A 26476-nucleotide genomic window follows, 5' to 3' on the forward strand; every position below is an offset into this window, starting at 1 on the left:
TTCACTAGAAAACCAGCATCTTCCATCTACTAGAATGCACTTATTTAATTTTTAACAGCATTTCTATAGTGTTCATCGCCATAGAATAAAAGCAGCTGGTTTTCATAGATTCAAAGATTCTAGGACTGGAAGGGACCTCGAGAGGTCATCAAGTCCAGTCCCCTGCCCGCATGGCAGGACCAAATACTGTCTAGACCATCCCTGATAGACATTTATCTAACCTACTCTTAAATATCTCCAGAGATGGAGATTCCACAACCTCCCTAGGCAATTTATTCCAGTGTTTAACCACCCTGACAGTTAGGAACTTTTTCCTAATGTCCAACCTAGACCTCCCTTGCTGCAGTTTAAGCCCATTGCTTCTTGTTCTATCCTTGGAGGCTAAGGTGAACAAGTTTTCTCCCTCCTCCTTATGACACCCTTTTAGATACCTGAAAACTGCTATCATGTCCCCTCTCAGTTTTCTCTTTTCCAAAGTAAACAAACCCAATTCTTTCAGTCTTCCTTCATAGGTCATGTTCTCAAGACCTTTAATCATTCTTGTTGCTCTTCTCTGGATCCTTTCCAATTTCTCCACATCTTTCTTGAAATGCGGTGCCCAGAACTGGACACAATACTCCAGCTGAGGCCTAACCAGAGCAGAGTAGAGCGGAAGAATGACTTCTCGTGTCTTGCTCACTACAAACCTATTAATACATCCCAGAATCATGTTTGCTTTTTTTGCAACAGCATCACACTGTTGACTCATATTTAGCTTGTGGTCCACTATAACCCCTAGATCCCTTTCTGCCGTACTCCTTCCTAGACAGTCTCTTCTCATTCTGTATGTGTGAAACTGATTTTTTCTTCCTAAGTGGAGCACTTTGCATTTGTCTTTGTTAAACTTAATCCTGTTTAACTCAGACCATTTCTCCAAATTTGTCCAGATCATTTTGAATTATGACCCTGTCCTCCAAAGCAGTTGCAATCCCTCCCAGTTTGGTATCATCCACAAACTTAATAAGCGTACTTTCTATGCCAATATCTAAGTCATTAATGAAGATATTGAACAGAGCCGGTCCCAAAACAGATCCCTGCGGAACCCCACTCGTTATGCCTTTCCAGCAGGATTGGGAACCATTAATAACAACTCTCTGAGTACGGTTATCCAGCCAGTTATGCACCCACCTTATAGTAGCCCCATCTAAATTGTATTTGCCTAGTTTATCGATAAGAATATCATGCGAGACTGTATCAAATGCCTTACTAAAGTCTAGGTATACCACATCCACAGCTTCTCCCTTATCCACAAGACTCGTTATCCTATCGAAGAAAGCTATCAGATTGGTTTGACATGATTTGTTCTTTACAAATCCATGCTGGCTGTTCCCTATCAACTTACCACCTTCCAAGCGTTTGCAGATGATTACCTTAATTACTTGCTCCATTATCTTCCCTGGCACAGAAGTTAAACTAACTGGTCTGTAGTTTCCTGGGTTGTTTTTATTTCCCTTTTTATAGATGGGCACTATATTTGCCCTTTTCCAGTCTTCTGGAATCTCTCCCGTCTCCCATGATATTCCAAAGATAATAGCTAGAGGCTCAGATATCTCCTCTATTAGCTCCTTGAGTATTCTAGGATGCATTTCATCAGGCCCTGGTGACTTGCAGGCATCTAACTTTTCTAAGTGATTTTTAACTTGTTCTTTTTTTATTTTATCTGCTAAACCTACCCCCTTCCCATTAGCATTCACTATGTTAGGCATTCCTTCAGACTTCTCGGTGAAGACCGAAACAAAGAAGCCATTAAGCATCTCTGCCATTTCCAAGTTTCCTGTTACTGTTTCTCCCTCTTCACTAAGCAGTGGGCCTACTCTGTCTTTGGTCTTCCTCTTGCTTCTAATGTATTGATAAAAAGTCTTCTTGTTTCCCTTTATTCCTGTAGCTAGTTTGAATTCATTTTGTGCCTTTGCCTTTCTAATCTTGCCTCCGCGTTCCTGTGTTGTTTGCCTATATTCATCCTTTGTAATCTGTCCTAGTTTCCATTTTTTATATAACTCCTTTTTATTTTTTAGATCATGCAAGATCTCGTGGTTAAGCCAAGGTGGTCTTTTGCCACATTTTCTATCTTTCCTAACCAGTGGAATAGCTTGCTTTTGGGCCCTTAATAGTGTCCCTTTGAAAAACTGCCAACTCCCCTCAGTTGTTTTTCCCCTCAGTCTTGATTCCCATGGGACCTTACCTATCAGCTCTCTGAGCTTACCAAAATCTGCCTTCCTGAAATCCATTGTCTCTATTTTGCTGTTCTCCCTTCTACCCTTCCTTAGAATTGCAAACTCTATGATTTCATGATCACTTTCACCCAAGCTGCCTTCTACTTTCAAATTCTCAACGAGTTCCTCCCTATTTGCTAAAATCAAGTCTAGAACAGCTTCCCCCCAGTAGCTTTTTCAACCTTCTGAAATAAAAAGTTGTCTGCAATGCAGTCCAAGAATTTGTTGGATAGTCTGTGCCCTGCTGTGTTATTTTCCCAACATATATCCGGATAGTTGAAGTCCCCCATCACCACCAAATCTTGGGCTTTGGATGATTCTGTTAGTTGTTTAAAAAAAGCCTCATCCACCTCTTCCACCTAGTTAGGTGGCCTGTAGTAGACTCCTAGCATGACATCACCCTTGTTTTTTACCCCTTTTAGCCTAACCCAGAGACTCTCAACACTTCCATCTCCTATGTCCATCTCTACCTCAGTCTAAGTGTGTACATTTTTAATATATAAGGCAACACCTCCTCCCTTTCCCCCGTCTATCCTTCCTGAGCAAGCTGTACCCATCCACACCAACATTCCAATCATGTGTATTATCCCACCAAGTTTCAGTGATGCCAACAATGTCAGTTGTATTTATTTATTAGCACTTCCAGTTCTTCCTGCTTATTACCCATACTTCTCGCATTTGTATATAGGCATCTAAGATACTGGTTTGATCTTTCCTCGCAGTTTTGTCCTGACCCTCCTTTCTTTCTGCCAATATAGTCCACACTCCCTCTCGTTTCCGACCCATCTCCCAGATCTCCATGTTCCCCACTTACCTGTGGGCTTTGCACACCTGTCCCTGTTGAACCTAGTTTAAAGCCCTCCTCACTAGGTTAGCCAGTCTGTGTCCAAATAGGGTCTTTCCCCTCCTCGAAAGGTGAACGCCATCTCTGCCTAGCAGTCCTTCCTCGAATAGCATCCCGTGGTCGAGGAAGCCAAAGCTCTCCTGGAGACACCATCTTCGCAGCCAGGCATTCACCTCCATGATGCATCTGTCTCTGCCTGGGCCCCTACCTTTGACAGGAAGAATCGACGAGAATACCACCTGCGCTCCAAACTCCTTCACTCATACTCCCAGAGCCCTATAGTCACTCTTGATCCGCTCAGTGTCACACCGCGCAGTATCATTTGTGCCCACATGGATGAGTAGCATGGGGTAGTAGTCAGAGGGCTGGATAATCCTCGACAATGCCTCTGTAACATTTCGGATACGGGCTTCTGGCAGGGAGCATACCTCCCGAGATGAAATGTCAGGGCGACAGATGGGCGCCTCCGTCCCCCTCAGCAGAGAGTCTCCAACCACCACTATCCCACGTTTCCTATTCGCAGTGGTGGCAGCAGACCTCCCAGCCTTAGGGGTACGAGGCTTCTCCTCCTTTACTGTAGGGGGTGATTCCTTCTTTCCTGTATCAAGAAGAGCATAACGGTTACCTATTACCACAGCGGAAGGGTTCGGAGCAGGGGTGGTGCACTGCCTGCTGCCAGAAGTAACCAGCTGCCAGTGTCCACCCTGAGCCATCTCCTCCTCCACCAGTTGTGTATCAGCAGTCCTGTGTACTGGGACAGCTACCTCAGCTGTCTCCACATGGACACTGTCCAGGAATTGCTCATGGATTCGGATGCTCCTCAACCTAGCCACCTCCTCCTGTAGCTCTCCCACCTGCTGCCTGAGAGATTCCACCAGCAGGCACCTTTCACATTGGATGGTCCCCCCAGCTTGGATATCAGTAAGTGGAAATTGCAAGTTACAGTCTCTGCAAAACCACACCAGGATCTGGGTAGAAGCATCCATGCTCAGGCGCTCTGTCTGGCTACAGGCGCAGGTGGAGGAGACAGAAGCAGTGCTGGCACAGGTGTTGCGGGTCTTCCTAACCATCGTAAGCCTCCCTCTGTCAAACTCCCGTCTGCAGCCCTCTGTCGGCTGAAAGGGTTGTTTAAGCAAGAAGTTTTGAATGTAGTTGGTTTATAGGTTTTAAGGGGAATAAAGGGAAAACAGAACCGGCAAGGGACCCTCGCCCCCTTCCCACTCCCCTTCCAAACTCCCTTGCGAAACTCCCTGTTAGCAGCCCCTGGTCGCAAAAGCTCCCGTCGCAAAAGCTCCCTGGTCGCTTGTGCGCTGCTTTATAAAGCCCTGGCCTGTATGAATGCCCCACCCACTGATTAAGGCTCAGCCACTTACCAGAGGCTTCTAGCTTTCAAATCTTCCTTTGAAACTCACAGCTTCCAACTGCCAGCCACAGCACACGGTCTTTCAACCAACCAACCAACCAACCAAACAGACTGACAAACACAAGCTCAGCACACAGCAAGTAACCCCCAAACACAAACAAACACACACTACAGACAGTCACTTATCCCAAAAGGGTGCTGTATTGCTCCTCCTTCACCTGGAGAACTCCCTTGCGAAACTTCCTGTTAGCAGCCCGTTCGCAAAAGCTAATGTGCTTTGATATGATCTAATCAATTAATCACAACATTTTCACAAAGGCATAAAACACAAACCAAATATATTATTAATACTTATAAATAGTATATTTGTAAAAAATATTGAGGACATACATGATTTAAATAAATTATGAAACAATACATAAACATTCAAAATGTTTTCTATTACAAGAGAGTTCAGACAATTTGGAATGAAACTTACACAGCTTTAAATATTCTCATTACCTAAGATATACCTTTTAAGGGCTCTAACACAAAAACATATCAGGCCAAATGCGGTCTGGTATAATTGGGTATATGATTCTGTTCAAGTGCTTGGAATTGTCATGGATGAAATCAGTCAACTGTCCTGTCAAATAAATACAGTTTGGGGTTCCCATTGGGAATTGTCTCTTGAAGCACTTTTGGAGTATCTTCCTGATACATACCACTTGTTTAACTGGGCACAGTGATTGGTTAAATAAAGTCATTACTAACAAATTTACCTGACAAGTATTTAATAAACATTCCTAAAACAGTAAAGTCCAACTGGTCTTAAAACTACAAAGTTTAACACTGAAACTTATTTTTCTTTAGAAACTACAGAATGATACTGTTTTTCATCAACTTTGTTAAGAACTTGTTTTGCTACCGGGTAATGCAATGATTACCAAATAGTTGCAGCATTTCAACATCTTTCTATTCTCCATGGTCCATTCTTTTGTGTAATTGTCAATTAATTATAAGTATGTTTTAAAAATAATTTATACCTCATACCACATAACCTATATGAACATTTATTTTGCAAAACATTTGAAATTTGGAAATGCTTTTTTTCTTTTATAGGACCTAAACATGGCAATTATTGATCTACAAATAAGCAATATTAAAACCTCATTTATTATGTTCTTTTATTATTTGCAGGCTTAAGCATTTGGATTGTTCCAAGTCATTTCACTAAAATGTTGGGCCTGATAGCTTGCAAAGGATAATAGGCCAAATTCTGTGGTAATTTATACTGCATGCAATCTCTTTAGCTTGAACAGAATTACATAGGATATAAATCAGTACAGACTTTGACAGAATGATTTCTCTGTGCTGGAAGAAACACACTGAAGTGTTGCAAATTTATGGATATTTGTGCCAGATTGGGAAATTAATGCTCAACATGATTATATATTACTTCTACCCAAAATAATTATGCACAAATCCAAAGAAAAATAAAATATGTAAGACAAATACCCCTGGCTATTTTAATCTTCAAATCTTTATTTTTTGTTCATTAGAATTTGCAATACTAAAATTTAGGTTCCATTTGGTGACATCACACTGGGTCAGTTGGTGAAGGTATATTTTAAACATAAACCTATACAAAGTACAGTTTCTTCTAAAAGCTAAATGGAGTTTTTTCCTCATTGACTTCAGTTACCATTTAGCTGTATTAAATAGTATTAAAAATCTTCTATCTCAATATACTGAAGCTAAACAATATAAAAGAGAATTCTCTGCTTACAATCTTCTATCCTCCATGAAGAAGAGTTAGCTGGAAGCTCATATTTTGAATTCCTTTCCTCTCGTTTATAAATTATTTAAACTGGGAACTGGGAACTAGCTACTGATACATGTGTATCATGGATGGAACCCACCAAAACCCTGGATATACCACCAAAAAAATTGGGTGTTCAAAATCCAGAACTGGAATTTTTACAATTCTGATGATATACAGTCTCAACATCTACAGTATAAAATTCTTACAGTCCCCCAAATCCCAATTTCCATCATAAGGTAGCTAAGGTGCAAAGTAATATAAGGGCATATCAATCCTTTTTAAAATTAAGCTAGTCCTCTGCTATATTTTTACAGAGACTTACATTGAAAAGTACAGTGTTTTGTGAGATCTCTAAAAACAGAGAATTGTAAAGCAGATTTCCTAGATTCCACACAGAATCTGATAAAGCCCCTCCTTACAGGCATTTCTCTTTTCAACAGGCAGAGTAAAACCTTCCAAGGTGCTAAAGACAACAAAAGAAAAGGTGGAGCTGATTCTCTTCCCATTAATGCTTTTGTAATTCCATTGAATTCTCTAAAGTCATTTCTAATTTACATCAGAGCAGAGAAGGGAATCGGGTCCATTATATCTCAGCAGGAATTAACCTGAAAGAGTTATGCCGTAACTTCAAACTATGCACTTAATTACTAAACAGCAGATAAAATAGAAGTGAATGCAAACAACAGAAACACTCTGCACATATGGACAGATATTGTATAATTACACAGTATTTTATTTTTGGTTTCAATGTATAAACAATTTAAAAACTTAATTTCAAATATTAAAAAATATACACCCTGAAATCATTTGACTTTGAAACTTTTATATTGTTTAAATAAATACAAGTCAGTTAAAAAGAGGTTAATGACTTTTTACCATGGTTTCGTTCTAACCGTTTTTTTAAATGCCCCTGACTTCAGCAGTATGAAATAATTTTACTGGAATATATGACTAATTCAAGTATTTGAATACTGCATTTTCCCTTAACTTTGAGGGAAATTTCTTACAGATATTCTCATGGATAGTCCAACCTCTTGAAGCATCTACACACATTGTTTTGCTATGGTAAACGCTTTTCAGAAAAAGGAAAAAATTAAAAAAAACCAAGAGATTCCCTTTGAAAATATTGTGTGCTGACAACATTCTTGAACATGCTGTAAAATATGGTGGGTTAGACACTTCCGCTATAGTACTCAGCACATGTGGAAATTTCATGCTTAATGTTTACAAAGTGGCAAACAGTGCAAAGATATGGCCACAGTTTTTTAAAATAAACTTTTGTTTTCTTCTTTGACTCACAGTTTCACAGTTCTGTCACTACTGAAGCTGTTCACTGTCTCTGCTGTTTTCTTACGTAAATTCTCAATCCAACTGATGCTATTATGCCTGGTCCTAGCTAACTCTGGTGTTTGATGTGAATTATTGACTCACATATTCTTTCCAGATGTTATAAGTTCCCCAAAGCCCTCTTGATGAGAAAAAGCATATGCAGATCTTCTTGAGCTTCTTCTGGACACCTGACGCATGTAGTTCTGTAATGGTTTCTGCTTCCTTCTAGCCTTCTGCAACTTCCGAACCTTAGGGGGAAAGTTTCCATTGATATGTGAAATTATTTTTGTGTTGTAAACTCTGACTAATTTTTAGATCTCAGTTATATTGGTGGGGCCTTTATAATGAAAAAAAACCCAAACAAAATGAAAAAACAAAAACACCAACATAGGTGAAAGAGATTCCAGTAGATTCCAAAGTAAAAACATGTGCTGAAGCCATCAGTGGAGTGTTAGGGTACATCTACACTACAGCGGGGAGTCGATTTAAGATACGCAAATTCAGCTACGTGAATAGCGTAGCTGAATTCGACGTATTACAGCCGACTTACCCCGTTGTGAGGACGGCGGCAAAATCGACTTCTGCCGCTTTTTGTCGGCGGCGCTTACTACCACCTCCGCTGGTGGAGTTAGAGCGCCGATTCGGGGATCGATTGTCGCGTCCCGACGGGACGCGATAAATCGATCCCCGAGAGGTCGATTTCTACCCGCCGATTCAGGCGGGTAGTATAGACCAGGCCTTAGAGAGGCACCGTGTTCTGCTGGGCTGAGTGAAGGCCATGGGGAAGATTCTGTGGTATGACTCTTGAGGCACAGCACAGAACTTGCAGCCCGGAGAAACAGGGGACTAAAATGGCTTTAACTCACCTTTATACACTCCCAGTCCTGGGGTATCTGGCATAACTGCAACAGCCCTGGGGCCTGTCTGAGTTATGGTAGCTTCCATGGGCTGCCCTATGGGCAGTAGTACTCCCTGGAATCTCTGCAGTGCTGCAGCCCTGCCTCCTATGCCTGAGTTTATGAGGAGGTCCTTGGAAAGCAGCCTTATGTCTGTCTTCCCCAATGCTTGCACCAAGGGACTACTTCCACAGCTGAACCAGGGCTTTTAGGACCCCTTTATGCCATTCCAGCTCAGTGCAGTATATAGGCCAGAGTGTGGAGTGAAGATCTCCTGCCTAGAAGGCAAGAGTTCTAATACTAGCTCTGTCACTGATTCTCTGTGTGGCCTGGCACAAATCACTTAATCTCACTGTCTCTTTTTCAAATCTATAAAATAGGAATAATAATACTTTTAGTTAATGTTCATAACAGCACTTTGAAGATGTGAAGTGCTACCTAAGTGCTATTAGAAGCAGGGAGCCTAGAGCTAATTGGCCACCTTGATGTCACTGAAATCAGAGAATTAAAGAGGACATTTGGATCATTTTGTCAACTGCTTTCCCCCCACATAATTAATCCTTTTAAAATATGAAAATAAACTCACAGCATATGTAGAACTGTGACCTTACCTGACATTCTGTTACACTAGTTTATACCCAATAACTTGAATACAATGGGGATTATTATATTGATTGATAAATTACCATGTAGATGGAATATACTTTACAGCTTTATTTTTCATGTGTTTTTATGAATAGTGAAGGAATGGCAGAAAACAATCTATTTGTTGTTAAGATTTGGCATCGATTTGAGTTATCTGGATTTCTATTCCAATAAATTTTAACCAGCAGTTTATGTGAATATCCCTCTAAAGTCAGTGAGATTATTCACATGTGCAAGGTGAACAACATTTGGCCCAAACTATAAACCATTAAAAAAATTAACTGTTGGGATGGGACATCACTTATTATTTACTCCTAAGAATGTAAAACCTTGGGACATATTATGCTATCAGTAATTATGCAAAAGCTCCAATATAAATTAGTTTGCTTAAAGTTCTGGCACAACATTGCCCTTTGCTTGTGTGTTTTAACTTTTTTAAAACTTATAAATAAAAAGTAAAAAAAAAAAATGCTGACCTAAAAGTCTATTATGAATTAAGTATTATTTTTCACTTCTTGCACATGCCAAATTGAATAGAGTCGAAGGTGATGCTTTGAGAGAACTAATAGTATATTTCCCCCCAGTAGTTATGTAAGAACTATAAATTCTGTCTGTCTGGAAAAATTTTAGTTCCCTCTATATGTGGGATGCAATGATAAAGAAAAACTCTCACATAATAGGATTAAGTCATACCTGATCAATTAGCGTTGGATTTAAATCTTCCTTCAAAAATCGGAATGTTATTACAGGCATGACTGAAATCACAGTAGTCAAGAGGATGACAAGCCAAACACTTATCTGGCTCAGGGAATTACGGGCATTTCCTATTAACACAAGAAAATGAAACATATTTGTTAGAAGTACAAGGCTGTTGTTAATAGTTTGCAGTTGTGAGACATATTAAATTATCTTTTCTTTATGTTAACATGTGTTTCTGTTACAAAAATGCTTGAATTTTTCTAGAGATACAAATGCTTACTGCTGAAATTACAAAATTCTTTGGCAACATCTAAAATTTGACATAATCCAAAAATGCAAGATGGATTCCAAAGGAGGATTTAAGTGAGTGGCTGCACTGATGAACACAAGAGCAGCATGAGAAGACGGTGGTGGCACTACTATTTTTTTCTTCATATCAGATTCCTCATCAATTTTTGAACTGTCAGATTGTTTGGTTTCTGTTCAAATGGCCAGATGACAATCTCTGCTCTTTGGACCAATACTCTGACCACCTTGTTCTTCTTTCACATATGATTCATGAGAAGGTTACATTTAAAGTATCGACTCTGTATTAGGCCCTAATTCTGACACACCATCAAATGGTATCAATTGGCTTTAAACCGTTAAAGCCACATTACAAGCCATGTCCTAAAGGACAAAGGATCCATATCCCGTTGCTTGTCACCTGAGCCATCCAACAGACATTTAACCAACGTTTTCATTAAGAAATATGCACATTTTCAACCCATCTAGTTAATTATTTTCATTTATTTAATACTACTTCATTTCCTTTCCAAATCACACTCAGGTGCTTTGCACTGAATAGCAATTTTCTGTTTAGCATGATGTGTGGACTGTCACATCAAAATGGTCCAATCTACACTACAGACAGGTCACAGTGGCATTATTCAGCCCAAGAGTGACTGGATTTCCAGTTGACCATTTAGCAAATCTGCCAAGTTTGTACTGGCGAGTTTGCTAATGGTATCCTATAGACTAAAACAATTGATCCATTTGTGCCATCAGAAACATTCTACATCATTTAACCATGACTCTGATTATCAAGATTTCCAAGCGTACAAGGTAGCATGACTATCTGCACCATTAAAAAAAGTTTATATTCTTCTGGGATTTGGTGGACACACTTTAAGGCTAGCATTGTTCAAAGTTTGATTGGAAATGCACAACGTGTAAGCAATGTAGGACTGGAATTTGTTTATGAAGGTTTTTCTGAGGTTTGGATAGTGGCAGGTACTCCTGTTCTGGAGGATTTTGCTGGGTGATTCAAACCATATCACACTACCAAGATTCCATATGGCTCCAGCTGTCCTTATTAGCATAAACAAACTCATCTCAAGTCATCAAATAGCTTTGGAAGTTCCTTGATGCTTTAAGCCTCTAGTTGTTAAAAAAACAGACATTCCACTTCCTGTAGCTTGCATTTGGCTACCAAAAATGCATTTGAAAGAACACAGTCATCATCTGACTTCAGTGAAGTCCTCCTGGGGCTCAGTAATTACTGGAGTGGCCTTGTATGGCACAGCCACTGCACAAACTACATCCTCTCAGCAAATTGTTCTGACCCCATTGTGCACAGGATTCCTGGGATGGTGCGGATTCTGGCCAGCGCTCTGAGCAGGCAAGAAAGAAAAAAAATCTCCAAAATGTAAATTTCATTTCACTAATTTACTTATTCTGTTTATTGTTGCCAAGGCCTCTCAATATAGCAAGGATGCTTTTGTAAATTTGAAAAGCATTAACATTACTTAAGCAATATCAGTTCAGTTAAGCCAAGTTTCCCTCCCATATCTGCCATTCTTCTATGTACTTACAAGATCTAACTCTATATAGATTGTGGCAAATTGCATAAATATTGCCTGTATAATCGCATACCAGGTAATAGACTCACCGACAAAAGCAAAGTGGTTTGGGAATATAACAAAAATCCCATCACTGTGCATTGCAAATAAAATGGCAAAATACACAGCTATACTACCCAAGATGAAAAAACGATTGATGGCAGTCCAATAACTGGTATCCAAGGCTATCTGCAAATAAAATGAGACAAAACATATTATACTAAGAATCTTTAAGGGTTTAGAAAATATACTACATATCTTATTGAGTGGAGTGTTACATATCTAAACAGAGAAGGGATTTGGGATTTTAAAAAATGTAATACAGTGCTCTGGATCTGTTTGGTACTTTTTAGTTTTTCCCATCACATGTTCTCTTTTTCAATAAATAAATAAACAAATAAATAAATATTTAATTGAAAAAGGCACCAAAACTGTAGCAGACAACATATTCAATCTCCCCCATGCACACATAGTTTTTAGGAATTCAGTTGAACCTTCTAATGAATTGTTCTTAAAAACACTTTTTTAAATGGGCAGATTAATACTTATGTCTGAGTTCATGTATATTCAAGTCGGGGTGCAAGTTTTAGTTATATTCAAGTCAAGGAAGGAAGTTTTATATCTTCCAAACAATAAAAAGTAAACTTAGGAACCAAGATGCACATAACATTAACTATATGCCATCATGTGGCTCAATTCAGGACTCTGTTTTGCATGTTTTTGTGCCGGGAGAATAATTACTTCAGAATAAGTAACTTTGTGAAAAGTGTTTATCCAGAGGTGATATGGTGTTTTTGTCTTTTAAAAGTTTTTCTGTGTGAGTTCATTCAAGAGCATAGCAATTATCTCATTTTACGCACATCATTGTTATTGGAGCATTTAGTGCACCTAGCTGCAACACTCTTGGCATGTCTATATTAAAAAAGTGTGGCTGGCCCATGCCAGATTACTTGGGCTCACAGGGCTCAGGCTAAGGGGCTGTTTAATAGCAGTGTAGACATTTGGGCTCAGGCTGCAGCCTGAGCTCTGGGACCTTCCCACCTCACAGGGTCCTAGAGCTGCAATTAAACAGCGCCTTATCCAAAGCCCCATGAGCCTAAGTCAACTGGCTTGCATTGTAGACGTACCCTCCGACTACATGTCCCAGACCTGAAAAAGTGCTCTGTGTAAGCTTATCTCTCTCACCAACAGAAGTTGGTCCAGTAAAGGTATTACATCACCCACCTTGTCTCCCTAATATTCTGGGATCAACACGGCTACAACAACACTGCATTCAAAATAATTGGCATAGAAATTGCTAATGTTAAAACTCAGAACTGTTGGTGGAATGCAATAGCTAAGTGTGGGGGCAAAACAAATGCAAAGCCAAAATGAGAAAAAATAATTAAATAAAAAATAGAGATTCTGGGCCAGTTCTGAGTTTTAACATTAACCATTTCTTACGTTTGTTCCTTGTATGCATATGTAGGATCTAACAGAAGTGAGTAAAACTCTCATTGTGAAACCCCAAACCATATAAAACCTATCTGGATTGGCATTTCATCATAAATGAGAATCATCCTAGATTTGACAGAAGGTTTGTGGGGGTTCTTCACCCTTTCACAGAATCCTGGAGCAATTCAACAGTCTGTGGAAACCACGCAAACCTGATCAGTTTTGTTTGAATTTCCTATCCGATTTGGAATTCAAGGGTATCACAAACTCAACCCAAAACTCAGGAGATATAAATCACATGAATCAGTACGGAAAAAAAATACTTTATATGAACCCCTGTATACCAAAACCACTGAGCTCTGCAGAGCTCTAATATCAATAAAAGTATCACCACCCCTTTTCTCCTCATACACAATGATAGATTTTACAATACATGTAGTAATCTATGCCAGCAGAAGTGAGATTAGAATCAGGCCTAAAATGTGAAAGCTCTTTTCTGAAAGCTTTATAATATTTAGGAACAAAACATGAAAAGGCAGAAAGAATGGTTTTGTGGTTAATTCAAAGAAATAGGAGCCGCAAGATCTGGGTGGTGTTGCAGGATCTGCCACACACTTCCCTGGGTGGCCTTGCGCAAATCACTTAGTTGCTCTGGGTCCCAGATTCTCTCTCTGTAAAATTTGGTTAGTACCACAGTTGTATTGTCAGGCTCAAGTCAATAATATCAGTAAATTGCTTTGAGATCCTAAGAAGGAAGGTGCTATACTATATAAATACAATTCCACTCTGCAATGACAGATCATTCTGAAATCCGCTTTCCATTACATTATCCAAGAAATATGAATTCTGTCAAGCTTCTTGCGTTATTTAATGAACATAGCACTTAAACTGAATTCTGACCTTATCTTGATTTATGGTTCACTAGCATCCCAAAGCTTAATCATGTAACCACTACATGCATTCATTACACGCTTCCTTATCAAAAGCACATTCTGAATTCTTGAGTAATTTGTGAAAATTATAGTTATCAACTACAAATAATATATTGCCAGCTTGTTATGTCAGTGTGAGCAGCTGCTCAGTCGCAGCATAACACAAGGTGACTCCATATCTAAAGAAAAACACCATACAGCATTCTGACAGGGTATTTAACTAAATGTTTCCCAGCCCTCCCTTCTCTCCCCTGCCCCCATGCCCAGAGCAAGGACCTAAAGCCTGACAGAAAGGGAGCAATCTAGTAAATATTCAGTTCCAGAATCTAAATTATTCCCTCCTGCCTGGTGGATCAATCAAGTTTGGCCAACGTGGCTACTTCTTATCGGAAGGCCAACTGTGCCTAAAGCCACCACTCTCATCCCTGCTCTCTTTTATTTCCTAATTGCTCTCATCAGGCCCCTGTTCTCTCGGAAGACCTTAAGCAGTCTTTCTTAGAGGTCAATATCTTCATGCTAGACAAGTAAAACAAGACATAGTGGGGCAGGTTCTCTTTCTTAATTCCAGGGGAAAATTTTAACTTGTTCACCACCCAGTCACATTTGGGATTTGTCCATTACAATCCTTTGCAGTCAGCATTAAAATAACTCACAGAAAACTATTATGGGGAACTGACTTTGATAAATATGTTTATTATCATCCAGACTCTCTCAAATTGTTTAAGGCCTCAATGGGGTCAGTATTCTCAGATAAGTCTTTGATTACTCAGCTCTTTACCCTATACTTAGAAAAATATATCAAGCTGATGAAGCTGTTTCTAAGAGGAGGAACACCCTAGTTTAGACCATTAAGTATTTATATGTGAATTTTAGAAATTGTCTCAATCCCCTGCAACTTCAGGTGTAGGTGTCACTTTTAATAGGAACTTCTGTATTTAGAAATGAGAAAAAAATACTGTAAAAACTCAACACCAAACACAAATCTTTATTTTTTACCTGAACACTGACTACAATAACTAAAGATGTTGCAACTGTGACAGCAAAAGACTGGTAGTCAGCAATATGTTTTCCATCTTCACCAGCTGTGTTATAAAATGCTCCATAAGGGATGAAGAAAAGGGCAAAAGAGGTGTAGACTCCATGTGCTATGCAGATGAAAAATTTGCGTTTATTGAATAGTAGATTTAGTTGCCCAGGTTCATAGAGTTTTGCATAATCCATGCTATTCTGCTCATTCACATCCTGTAACAAATCCATTTGGATAACGTGTTACTTTAATAGTGTCAGAAAATATTAAAGTTTGTATGCCACAGAGTGAGTAAAATTCCTGTGCCTTTAATAAAGGTCAGAAGGAATTTCCCTTGATTACAGTACCTTCTCAGAATTGAAGTGTGCTTAGAGCTAGGGAAGAAGATTCTCTTTCCCGCTCTGTCCCACTAATGCTACAAAGGAGATGGAAAATGGCCATATCGGCCCTGATGGGGGCTCCACTGACATGGGGGAGTCTCCAACAAATATGCAGCCAGCATAGTTGGCTTCTATGCTATGTCCTCACTTCCCTGATCTTGGTGTAGCGAGCAACAGGAGCAGGGAAGGGTTGTAGACAGAATACAGTGCTCTCCAGCAATCGCCAGATTGGGGGACAGTCTATTGCTAAGGCTAAGGCTTAGGCTTGCGCCAAACCAGTTAAAGAATCATGAGCCCACAGCCAGTGTCTTGAAGGACTACCGCCTGATCCTGGAGCCATTTGGGGGCTACTTCCCAGCATAAATTAGAATAATCTGAGGGGCAGATAAATAAAGGGAATTTACTTATACATTATTTGCATTTAAAACTGACTTGTTAATGATGCTATCAATGCCATTTATTGCTTCCATTTTAGACATTTAAGTCATGCTATAAATAAGATAAAATTGTACCTGGTCGAACAAACCCATAGCTAGTACAGGCAGTGAAGCATAGACAATGTTGAAGAGGGTAATAAACCACTGGTCATAAACAGTCTGAAAAAAGATGCAGTTGATAAAGTGAACAAGTGTCATTTTTAAAACTTTTCACTATTATTATTTGGCACAACAGAACACACAATAGGACGCTTTACATCTGCTCCCCATGAACAGGATAACTGAATTTTGAAAATAGGTAAAATAATGACTATCTAAAAGTTTAGTGATTTGCTTTCTATGCGAGGGGTTATCCAATAGTATTTCATACCATACTTAATTATGAAAAAAGGGATAGCTGGCAAATCCACAATGTTTAATAAGCTGCTTGGTTAATGCATTTTTCATCTATCCCAGAAAAAGATGTGAGTTTATACCCAATCTGGAAATGGCAGAGTGACACAGAGGGAGGATTATTGAATAGCAGTTTCAAAATCCCAGACAATCTCATATTTTTTACTACACATTTGTAGCACACTTGGCTCCTTAACAGGGTTGAGGCATGTGGTATGGGGAAGGGATCTGGCCATCCCACATTCAACTCAGCTTCTCTTGTAACCTTTGAGCAGGCTAGGTACATCTTAGCTCATCAAGCAGGGAGGATGTCTGGTTCCAACCAAGGAAAAATGGCCAAGTCTGAATTAAAGGTGAAAGTTTGAAGATTATCTACAAGGATCAATTTGGATTTATGCCCGATCCTTCCTAGCAACATGAAAACACAAGTCCCCATTGCTAAGTTTATACAAACAATAACTTGCAAATCCATTTAGTGATGAAGGCCTTTTTCTAAGCACCCCTCGTTTTAAAGTTGCACTTCATTTATACCGATGTTTAGTTTCCTTTACTTGAAAGTTATAAAGCTATTTTTATTATAAAAATTCTGTCTTTCAGAAAACACATTATAGAATAAATAAGAGGTGCCCTTCTCCATCTGTTCTTTATTTGTGCAATTAGCAGAAATATACTGGAGAAATGCAGAAGGAATTGAATATACTTGAATATACAGAGCTCCTTTCTGCAATTTTAGCCAGCCACTATATCTGCTAAGACCTTTGGATAACTATTTCACAGGTAATCAAAACCTTTGAGACTAGTCTAACAGTCACATGCTATTTTCATATTTCCAACTGTGACTTGTTTATATTGTTTGGCATAATACAAGGATTTTTTTTTATATTCATGGACAGGATAATTGTTTCCATATTCTTTTAAAAAAGCTTTCCCTTAAATCCCTGTAGTGTTGACAATGGCATATTGTCATCAGATAGTCTCATTTCTCAAGCAAACAATGCCAGTAGTTGCAACTGGTTTGATTCATAACTTTCCTAAATAAGGCCCCAAGAAATGTTCTGGCACAAGCACTTAAAAATGCGTGTCTTCACTGATATCCAAGAGTCCATATTTGTGTACACAAAAGTGTGGAAGGTTGCAAGAGCACAACACAGAAGCAGTTGCCTTAAACTTATGCAACCTGTGTGGGCACTGGAACCCCACATGTGGAGCCTGATTCAGCTCCCACTGAGGTCTATGATAGACTGTCTATTGACTTCAGTGGTAGCTTGATCAGGCCCCAAAAGTACACACCCATCTCATGAACCAGGGCACCATCACTGATTCCCTGTCTCTAATCTTGTCAGACTCTAGTGCCAACGGGCCTTGGCAGAGATTAAGCTCTCTAATCTATGTATCTATTTTAGGTACTTATATGGCCTCCATTACCATGATATCTAAGCACCTCAGTTTTTGCTGTACTTCTCTTTAAAATATCCCTGTGAGATAGTGTTATATCTTTGCTCTTTACATAACATTAAGACTATGAGGAAACTAAACAGACATGGCTGGGTTCCAACTAACCATATTCTCTAGTACACAAACATATAAGACCTGGCTACATATATAAACTGCTACTCTGTGGGGTTCTGGTGGCTTCTGCAATAGAGACTGGAAAGCCCACTAGAAGGCTCCCAAACTATTTAAAGGGATACTACCCACTCCCCATTCAGTAGGGATTTACTATTATCCCCATTCTAGAGATGGAGAACTGAGACCTTGCTCTGGGCTTGGGCAATTGTTCTCTGGCTCTCCTTCTAGCTTCAAGTTCACATACTGGGGTTACTGGAGGCAACAGAGATTCAAATGTATGTGAGAGGAGAAGAAAGTTTATCACAACTTCAGTTGAAGGCAGGAGGTAGTGCTGGGGATGTGTGTGTTGTGGGGATGTAGCTGTAGGAGGACTCAGTCATAAGCGTGAGATATACTGGATAGGGTTCTGCATGTTACTTCATCATGAGGGGCTCAATCAGGCTGTTGGATTTCCATTAATGTCAACTAAATATCGAGGTCCTAAAATTGAGACGGCCCTAAAAAATGTGTTCAGAGGAAACTTTCCAATGAAGTTTTTTTTATAATGATTCACAAACAAAACTGGACTTTGAATGGAAACCCATGTTTAAAGAAGATAAGAAATGTTGACAATAAAGAATTATAATGTTTTCCATAACTCCTGCCCTTCTAACCGATTAAAGGGTAGAAGGGAGATAACATACTGACTTATAACACTGAAATATAAAATAAAGAATTTCTAATGGTTAGATGAAGAGCTTTGATAGATATATTTTTTTAATGATTTGTAATTAGGACAATGAAGGAGTACAGCTGAAGTAACACTTAGGCCAAGGCCTTGCTGGCATAAGTGTTTTTTTTCCAATTCTTCTTTTACATAGAATTGCTAATCTATTTAAAATGATGATATTGCTGACAAGACAATGCTGTGCTGGAAGTTTTGGGGTGAAAACACACAAATGTGTAACACCAAGAAGCCTTTTTTACTGGGAGACCTACGGCAAGGTGACACAAAAAATACCATGACACTGAAACTGCAAAACGAGCAGAAAAAATGCAGAAGTTGGGTAACTGAAGCTTGCACATGTATAATGTGTCGGTAACCTAAAACTCAAAGGGTTGATGTGTTAAGAGCCAATTTGATAAAGATTACTTAATCTGTAATGTATAAATGTATACAAGACCTAAGTGAACATAGGTCTACACTGGAGAAACACCGGACCAGAAACTGAAGGACTGGACTGAAGGACTAGACCAACAGATCAGGGGAGATGACAATCATCAGGAAGTATTGGAGGATTTCCCAGTGCCCTGAAATGTGGTAACTCAGGCCCTTTACCAATTACATTTGTAATTGTCTGTTATAAATGTATGTTCAGGCACTATAAGTCACAATAACTCTGTCTGAAATTGCATAAATAAAGGCAGAAATTGATTAAGCCTAAATTGGGTGTGCTTGTGACTCAGATTTCCAACTTTTACTCCCAACAAAATCTAGAACTTTCTCTATCGCTGATATGTACATATCTCAACATCTGAGGCCTAGTTCAGTCACACCAGAGTATCTAAGAGCTGATATAGACTATTGTACAAAGCTCAACTGCCTGGAATTTGGGCTGGATAACATCCCATGAGAATGCCTGATTCCACAGGATTGTTGTTTCTTTCTAGTTATAGCTGAGCCAGAACATGGTATTTCCTTATTTATACTTCTGTTTTCAGACAAAACCAAGATCTGCAGTAGCACACAGAGTTTGAGGGTGAAGGTGAGAGCCATTTGTTTTATCTGATCCAGTTTGCCCATCCCTCTTGCACATAGAGGTAGTTGGAACTTTCTGACCATTTTTTTTCCTCAGAAAATAACAATTCATCAAAATTGAAACTTTGTCAGGAAGGTTTCTCAGGTCCAGGATGGAGTATCTGCTTGAGAGAGTAAGAGACACTCACACCCAGAGTTGGGACACTCACTTGGGATGTGGGAGATCCAGGTTCCATTTCTCACTGCAAATCAGTCAGAGCACAGACTTGAACCTGAATCTTCCACATCCCAGATGCATGCCGTCATCTGGGAACTATTGGCTATTCTCTTTCTCCCCCTCCATCTCTTCTAATTTGTGAAAGGTTTATTTTTGTTATGATACAGAATGAAACCAAATGTCAAAACATTGACATTTTTTACAAAATGGAATTCTTGTTTCCCAGAGAGCATTAACTGCATCCTTTCCCATACTAAGTAGCTTTGGGAATAGGGGAAATCCAGAATTTCACACTGAATAGGTCTTGCATGAGAGTCTCCAGGGACTGTTTGCAAACTCATAAATAGGAACCCAATCACTCACACTTTAAATTAGATTGAAAGTAAAATACAATGAGTTACAATCCATCAGCAAAATGACACCACCATCCACTGCTGTCACTAAGTCTGCATCACAAATCATGGAGTCACCTAAAAGAACATCTCACAGACACAGATGCCAGAGGAACATATTCCAGAAATTCACGTCTGTGACATGCAGCCCACCTGCCAGTTACCTTGGCTGGGCCAGATGGAGCATATAATCAAAGAGCAACAGTTAGTGATCAAATTCAGCAGTGGCAGCAATAATGAAAGGCAATCTAAGGTAGTAAAGAATTACAACACATCTCTTTACGTAATTATAAGGCTGTTTTGAAGTCAACATTGCATCTAGAAAAACCTAATCTGTCTATATCTGTCCAAGAGTTTTCAGCTGCGCAGTGTAGGTAACTGTAAATGCACATGAAAGAAGATATAGATGTTCAGATTTTTTTTTAGGTCCTACTCTAGATATATTAGCTCTTCAAATGAATCAAAGAATGGAAGGAGATAAAAACCAGGGAGAATACTACAGAGATTTTCATACAAAATCGGACTGTGGATGAAATCCTGCACCCATTCCAGTCAGTAGTTTTGCTACTGACTTCAAAAGGGCTAGCATTTCACCCTACGTTTTCATTAAAAGAAAACTCAAAACTCCAGTGGAGAAAAATATATTCTCTTCTAATAAGTGTATGTATTTCTCTTCTGTGGGGAATGGATAGACTGGCACATTTATGCTACACAAGGAGTGTCCAAAAATTGTTACTGTAATTGGTTAATCTATTGTATCATGTAACTATAGGTCAAAATTTTCCAGTTTGAGTGCCTACAATTACATTCCTAAATCTACAGGTAGGCACCAAGGTATATGTGTCCTGGTTTTCAGAGCTGCTGAGCAAGTCAGTGGGATTTGTAGGTGCTTAGCATCTGTGAAAATCAGCTACATACAGTCAAGTGCTTAAGCTTAAATTTCTATGTCCACTTTGTAATATTTCAGCCATAGTTCTTAACAGTATAATGAAAGTCCTCTTCTCCTATATTCTTAATTGAATAGCTACTATAATGAGATGTAGAAAATCAGGAAATAGTTTAGATTTGTAATTTCAAGCACAGCAATCTAATTTATCTGGTTATTCATAAGGTATCCAGGAACATCACTACTGTACAAAAGTACCCCCATCCCTGTTTGTTTTTCTACACGGGATTGGTTTGTCTCCAGGAGAAATATTTCTGAGCCATTCTGCAACTTTCCATTACTGCAGGAAAGCAAGTGGAATGAGAGCGGTCATTGTGCCTTCACGATAGCATGCTCTATCACCTGTCCTCAAAAATTGCACCTTGGGGACAGTCAGAGTTCCTGGTGAACATAATGTAGTGGGGCAGTTGCCCTGCTCCTGAAAAAAGGCTAGGCTGATTGGAGAAGCAGCCACAGCTGGGGCCACGCCCCTATCAGGCCACAGCTGGCCCTCTAAAAGAGCTGTGAGCCACGAGCTGAGTCAGTCTCTCTCTTGCTCTGGAGAGAGAAGGACCTGGCTGCCTGGGAGCTCAGGGTACAGGGAATGGAGCAGGGCTGGGGAAAGGCAAGGGGAGCTCCAGCCTGGTAAATCCCCAGGTTGTGGACCTTGCTAAAAGGCCAAAACAGGTACTGGGGTTGCAGAGGCAGTTGGTCTGACCACGCCCCCTTGCCAATGATGAGTGGCCTTTTACAGACTGCAGTTTGCCCCAGTGAGTGGGGGCTAGATGATGACTGGCAGTAGCCACTGAGGCAAGGTGGGGATAGAGGGTTGGGGTCTCCCCTGGGAGGGGAGACCCAGACTGTGGGTTACTGCTGGGGGCAGAACCCAGAGGAAAAGGGGCACCGGGATCCAGGAGGGACACGGGGGCCCTAAGGCAGGTGAGACACCGGCCTGCAGAGGGCATTCTGGGCTGAACAAGAGCTAATTCCCAGGATAACCAGTAGGAGGCGCTGCGCTGGTAGGTCTCGCTTTGCTACATGTGGTGGAGAATGTGGGCACATGTGGTCCACCCCTGATATAAGGGGCAGGGCAAGGACTGTGGGACTATTGCTTGGAGCTACAGGAAGGGATGATGGATCCCGGGTATACTGGGGCTTTCTTTGCAGAGGCCCCAGCTGCTACCCCTGGTTGGGGACAGGCCTCAGCTCCCTGGCAAAAGGGGGCTGATGACCCACAGGGACTCTGGGAGGTGCAGTGGGCCCACCATGAAAAGCTGGGCCAGCTGGCGGAGGAGCAGGGGGCCTGGTAAAACTGTTTCAGAGGAGCCGCCGAGAGCAGGATGGAAAGTCCAGTGCTAGGACCCAGAGGCCGGGCAGGGAACATAGGGCGTGTTATGCCTGTACAAAACATGGACATTTACAAAGGGATTATCCCTACTGGGGTAGGGGGCAGGGCACCTCAGCCCAAGCAGGGACAGGGGCAAATCCTTAGGACAGTCTGCCAGCTGAGGGAACCCAGGTGGCTAAGGACATGTTGGGCCTGTGGGCGATAAGGGCACATGCAGTGGGCATGCCCAGGCCCGAGATGGAGGGTCCAGATCCGCCCTAGCGAAAGGGTGGGACCTGAGAGGGACCAAGAAAGACCCAAGACAGGAAAGAGGTGGGGAGCCTGCTGGGGCTGCCATACACTGGTCCACATTAGGAGGCACTGCCCCCTCAAGGAAACTGAGGAGTGGCCGAAGGAGGTGCCTGGGGGCCCGGAAGGGGCAACACTGGATATGGTGGAGGCTGCAGGAATAATGGCTGACCGGTCATTAGGCCACCCATGGGAGGTGGCGGAGGAAGCGACGGAGATGGAGGGGACCCAGCAGGAGGTTGGAACCCAGACCGTCGCCGAGCCAGTCGCCAAAGAGGAAACCCAGACAGAGTGGGGCCTGCAAGAGGCCGGGACCCTGGTGGTCGTGGAACAGGCCACCAAGTGGACCCAGACCCTGAGGGTGGAGGGTCTGGGAGATATGTACCTGAGGGCACGGCTCAAGGCTGAGGAGCAGGCCTGCCAGAAGGCGGAGGCCCACACGCAGGAGATGGCCAGAAGCTGGGAGGTTTCAGAGATGAAGTGGGCAGTCCTGGAGGGGTAGCCTCGGGGAGCCCAGGCCAAGAGTCCCCCCACCTCCAGTGGTGGGGATTTTTTGGGGTGAGGGGAGGCGCATAGCGGGACAGTTGCCCTGCTCCTGAAAAAAGGATAGGCTGATTAGGGAAGCAGCCCAGCTGGGGCCACGCCCCTATCAGGCCACAGCTGGCCCTATGAAAGGGCTGTGAGCCAGGAGCTGAGTCAGTCTCTCTTGCTCTGGAGAGAAAAGGACCTGGCTGCCTGGGAGCTCAGGGTACAGGGAATGGAGCAGGGCTAGGGAAAGGCAAGGGGAGCTGAGGAGCTCCAGCCTGGTAAATCCCCAGGCTGTGGGCCTTGCTAAAAGGCCAAAACCGGTCTGGGGTTACAGAGGCTGCAGCCCAGGGTTAGGCAGAGGCAGCTGGTCTGACCACGCCCCCTTGCCAATGATGAGTGGCCTTTTACAGACTTCAGTTTGCCCCAGTGAGTGAGGGCTAGATGATGACTGGCAGTAGCCACCAAGGCAAGGTGGGGATAGAGGGTTGGGGGTTCCCCTGGGAGGGGAGACCCAGACTGTGGGTTACTGCTGGGGGCAGAACCCAGAGGAAAAGGGGCACTGGGGTCCAGGAGGGACACGGGGGCTCTAAGGCAGGCGAGACACCAGCCTGCAGAGGGTGCTCCGTGCTGGACAAGAGCTAATTCCCAGGATAACCGTCAGGAGGCACCGCGCCGGTGAGTCTCGCTTCGCTACACGTGGCTGTTGTGGCAAGTCACAGAGAGGACATCTCTGAGGTAGTTTAATCTTTAACCCACTAAGGACTTTAAAAATTAGGACCAGGACTTTGAAGTGCATGGAGAGCCAGTGTAGAATGTGGAACACCACTTTAATGTGATTTTGACAAACTGTCTTACCAAGAAGGCAGCCCAGTGCATGCTCAGCTTCTTCCAAGAGTCTATATTGTCCAGAAATAGGACCCTGGATTGGGAGTCAGGAGATTTGGGTCTAATCACAGATCTGCCACTGACCTGTTGTGTGACCTCAGTCAAGTCAGTTCACTTCTGTGCCTCTGTTTCCCCTCCCAATCTTTGTCTATCTTGCCTATTTAGAATGTAAGCCCTTCAGGGCAGGAATGGCCTCTTACTGTGTGTTGATACACTGCCTAACAATGTGGGATCTAAAACATCCTCTGGTCTAGTGTGTACTGGGAGGTCTGAGGTCAAAGGCCAAGAGCTGACAACCTCTGATTGCAACATGTTCCTGACAACCACCTGAATGTAGGACAGAAGTGCAAGTCTTAGAGTTTTTCTGAAGAAAAAATAAAAGATTGACACAGTTTCCAGTACACTGGCAGTTAAGCTGATGGCCCCCAGTCATACAGCTATGTTTGCCATCAGATTACTTAATTTCCTTTCCTTGTGCCATTTTACACTAGAGTTTTATCCTACAGATTTCCATTTTTGCATAGGTCACGCAAGAGAATCCCTCCACAAGTTCTTCCTAAGACCACATTCAAGCAAAGCCCTCTCATTTTCAACATTATGTATTTTTGGTGCATTCCACAAAGTACAGTGGGTTGAGAGAATATGCAGTGTTAATAAATCTATTATTCAAAACAGCGTTAATAAGTCTATTATTCAAAACATAGTCATGGAAATTTGTCCTCTATTTTGAATCAATCAGAATGGCTAGAAAACCTTATGCCTTTACACCAGATTATGTAAAAACAAAATTAAGATGTATAGTTTATACTGCTGAGAAAATTCTTTCTTCTATCTATTAAGTTTATAAAGATGAGCCAAAATGGCAAAGTATTCATGAAAAGAATATTAATGTTTTAGTATTCAATAAAAGCTTTCCAACACTATGTAGCTCTATAAATCATATCAAATTTTATGTTTAATTGCTGTAATTATGAAATGTCTCTCCTTCCCCAGAAATACAAATGTTGTTTCCCAAGGCTCAGACATTTAAAATATTTCTACCATTATTCATGGTTTTATACAATTCCTGATCCTCTCTTTTCTGAAATCATGACAGCAGACCTCAGGAATGGTTCCCCTTCCCAGGTTGCCACTGCATGCATTTACAGACAATGGCACTGCTGCTGCAGCCCATGTCTCTCCCCGGCCCCAGTATTGAGTTTGAAGAGTCAGTATCCTTCCTGAGTACACCCTTTTCCTGACATCACCCCTCAAAGTAGACAGGGGAGACCCACTTCCCCAATGCCACCCTCTTTGCCTGCTAGGAAGCTTGCCCAGCTCAATAACCAAAGGGTTACCTACTAATTTCCCAATTGAACCACGAGAGGAGGTCTCACTGCCCATCTGATTAATCACCCAATAAGCCAAAGGTCACAAAATGATCTGATGACACCAACACAGTTGCTGTGAGGCACAGCTGCCTGATATGGAGAGCTACCTAGTAAAGGCTTTTGGAGATGCTAGGGGGAAGTACAGTGTGTCAAGAGGAATGGGAGTGGAAGGACTGATGGATTTGAGAGGGAGGGTATGCACTTCTTCAGGGGATGGCAGTGGAGGAAGAATATTAACCCATGGAATGTTGCATGTATCTCCAACTGAGGTGAAAGATTTTGAGAGAGCCCTTTGCTATGCTTTTAGCAACATCTCACTATAATGTGGGCCTCCAAAATAGAGATTTCCAGTGCAGCCCCAGTTACTACCCTTTACTCTTTCCCAACAGAGAGAGACCAGATCAAAATCCCCAGGATGTTGAGTAAATATTCATATATACAAACAAGCATTCAATAAATATGTGACTATGCATTCAAATTCAAACAAGAGTAAAGGGTTTGTTTTTTTCTTATTCAAAACTGAACATTGACTAGTATAGATGACACTTTTCATCTGGAGGATACTGTGTATATGTAGTGCCTCCCTACCTCTGGACAAGGGAGTTGGGAAAGGGCTGGTTCTTCCCGATGACAGAAAGGAAGCTGGATAGGGTTACCATACGTCCGGATTTTCCCGGACATGTCCGGCTTTTTGGGCTCCAAATCCCCGTCCGGGGGGAAATCCCAAAAAGCCGGACATGTCCAGGAAAATCGGGACATGCGGGCCGGCGGTTGGCCGGCTCGGGGGCCGGCGGCTCGGGGGCCGGCGGTCAGCCGGGCTCGGGGGCCGGGGGCTCGGCGGCTCGGGGGCCGGCGGCTCGGGGGCCGGCAGCTCGGGGGCTTGGGGGCCGGCGGCTTGGGG

At 41.7% G+C, this 26476-nt stretch overlaps 1 protein-coding gene across 1 annotated transcript in view; it reads right to left on the reverse strand.

The window, feature by feature from the left end:
* Positions 1–6320: 6320 nt before the first annotated feature.
* Positions 6321–26476, reverse strand: part of ATP8B4 (ATPase phospholipid transporting 8B4 (putative)) — a 201471-nt gene continuing 181315 nt past the window's right edge. Inside the window, 5 exon segments of the mRNA XM_034784937.1 lie at positions 6321–7840; positions 9827–9957; positions 11763–11901; positions 15075–15320; positions 15998–16081. Coding sequence (XP_034640828.1) covers positions 7559–7840; positions 9827–9957; positions 11763–11901; positions 15075–15320; positions 15998–16081 — 882 coding nt within the window. The 3' untranslated portion in view covers positions 6321–7558.

Source organism: Trachemys scripta, chromosome 10 (genome assembly GCF_013100865.1).
Source record: "Trachemys scripta elegans isolate TJP31775 chromosome 10, CAS_Tse_1.0, whole genome shotgun sequence".
NCBI lineage: Eukaryota > Metazoa > Chordata > Testudines > Emydidae > Trachemys > Trachemys scripta.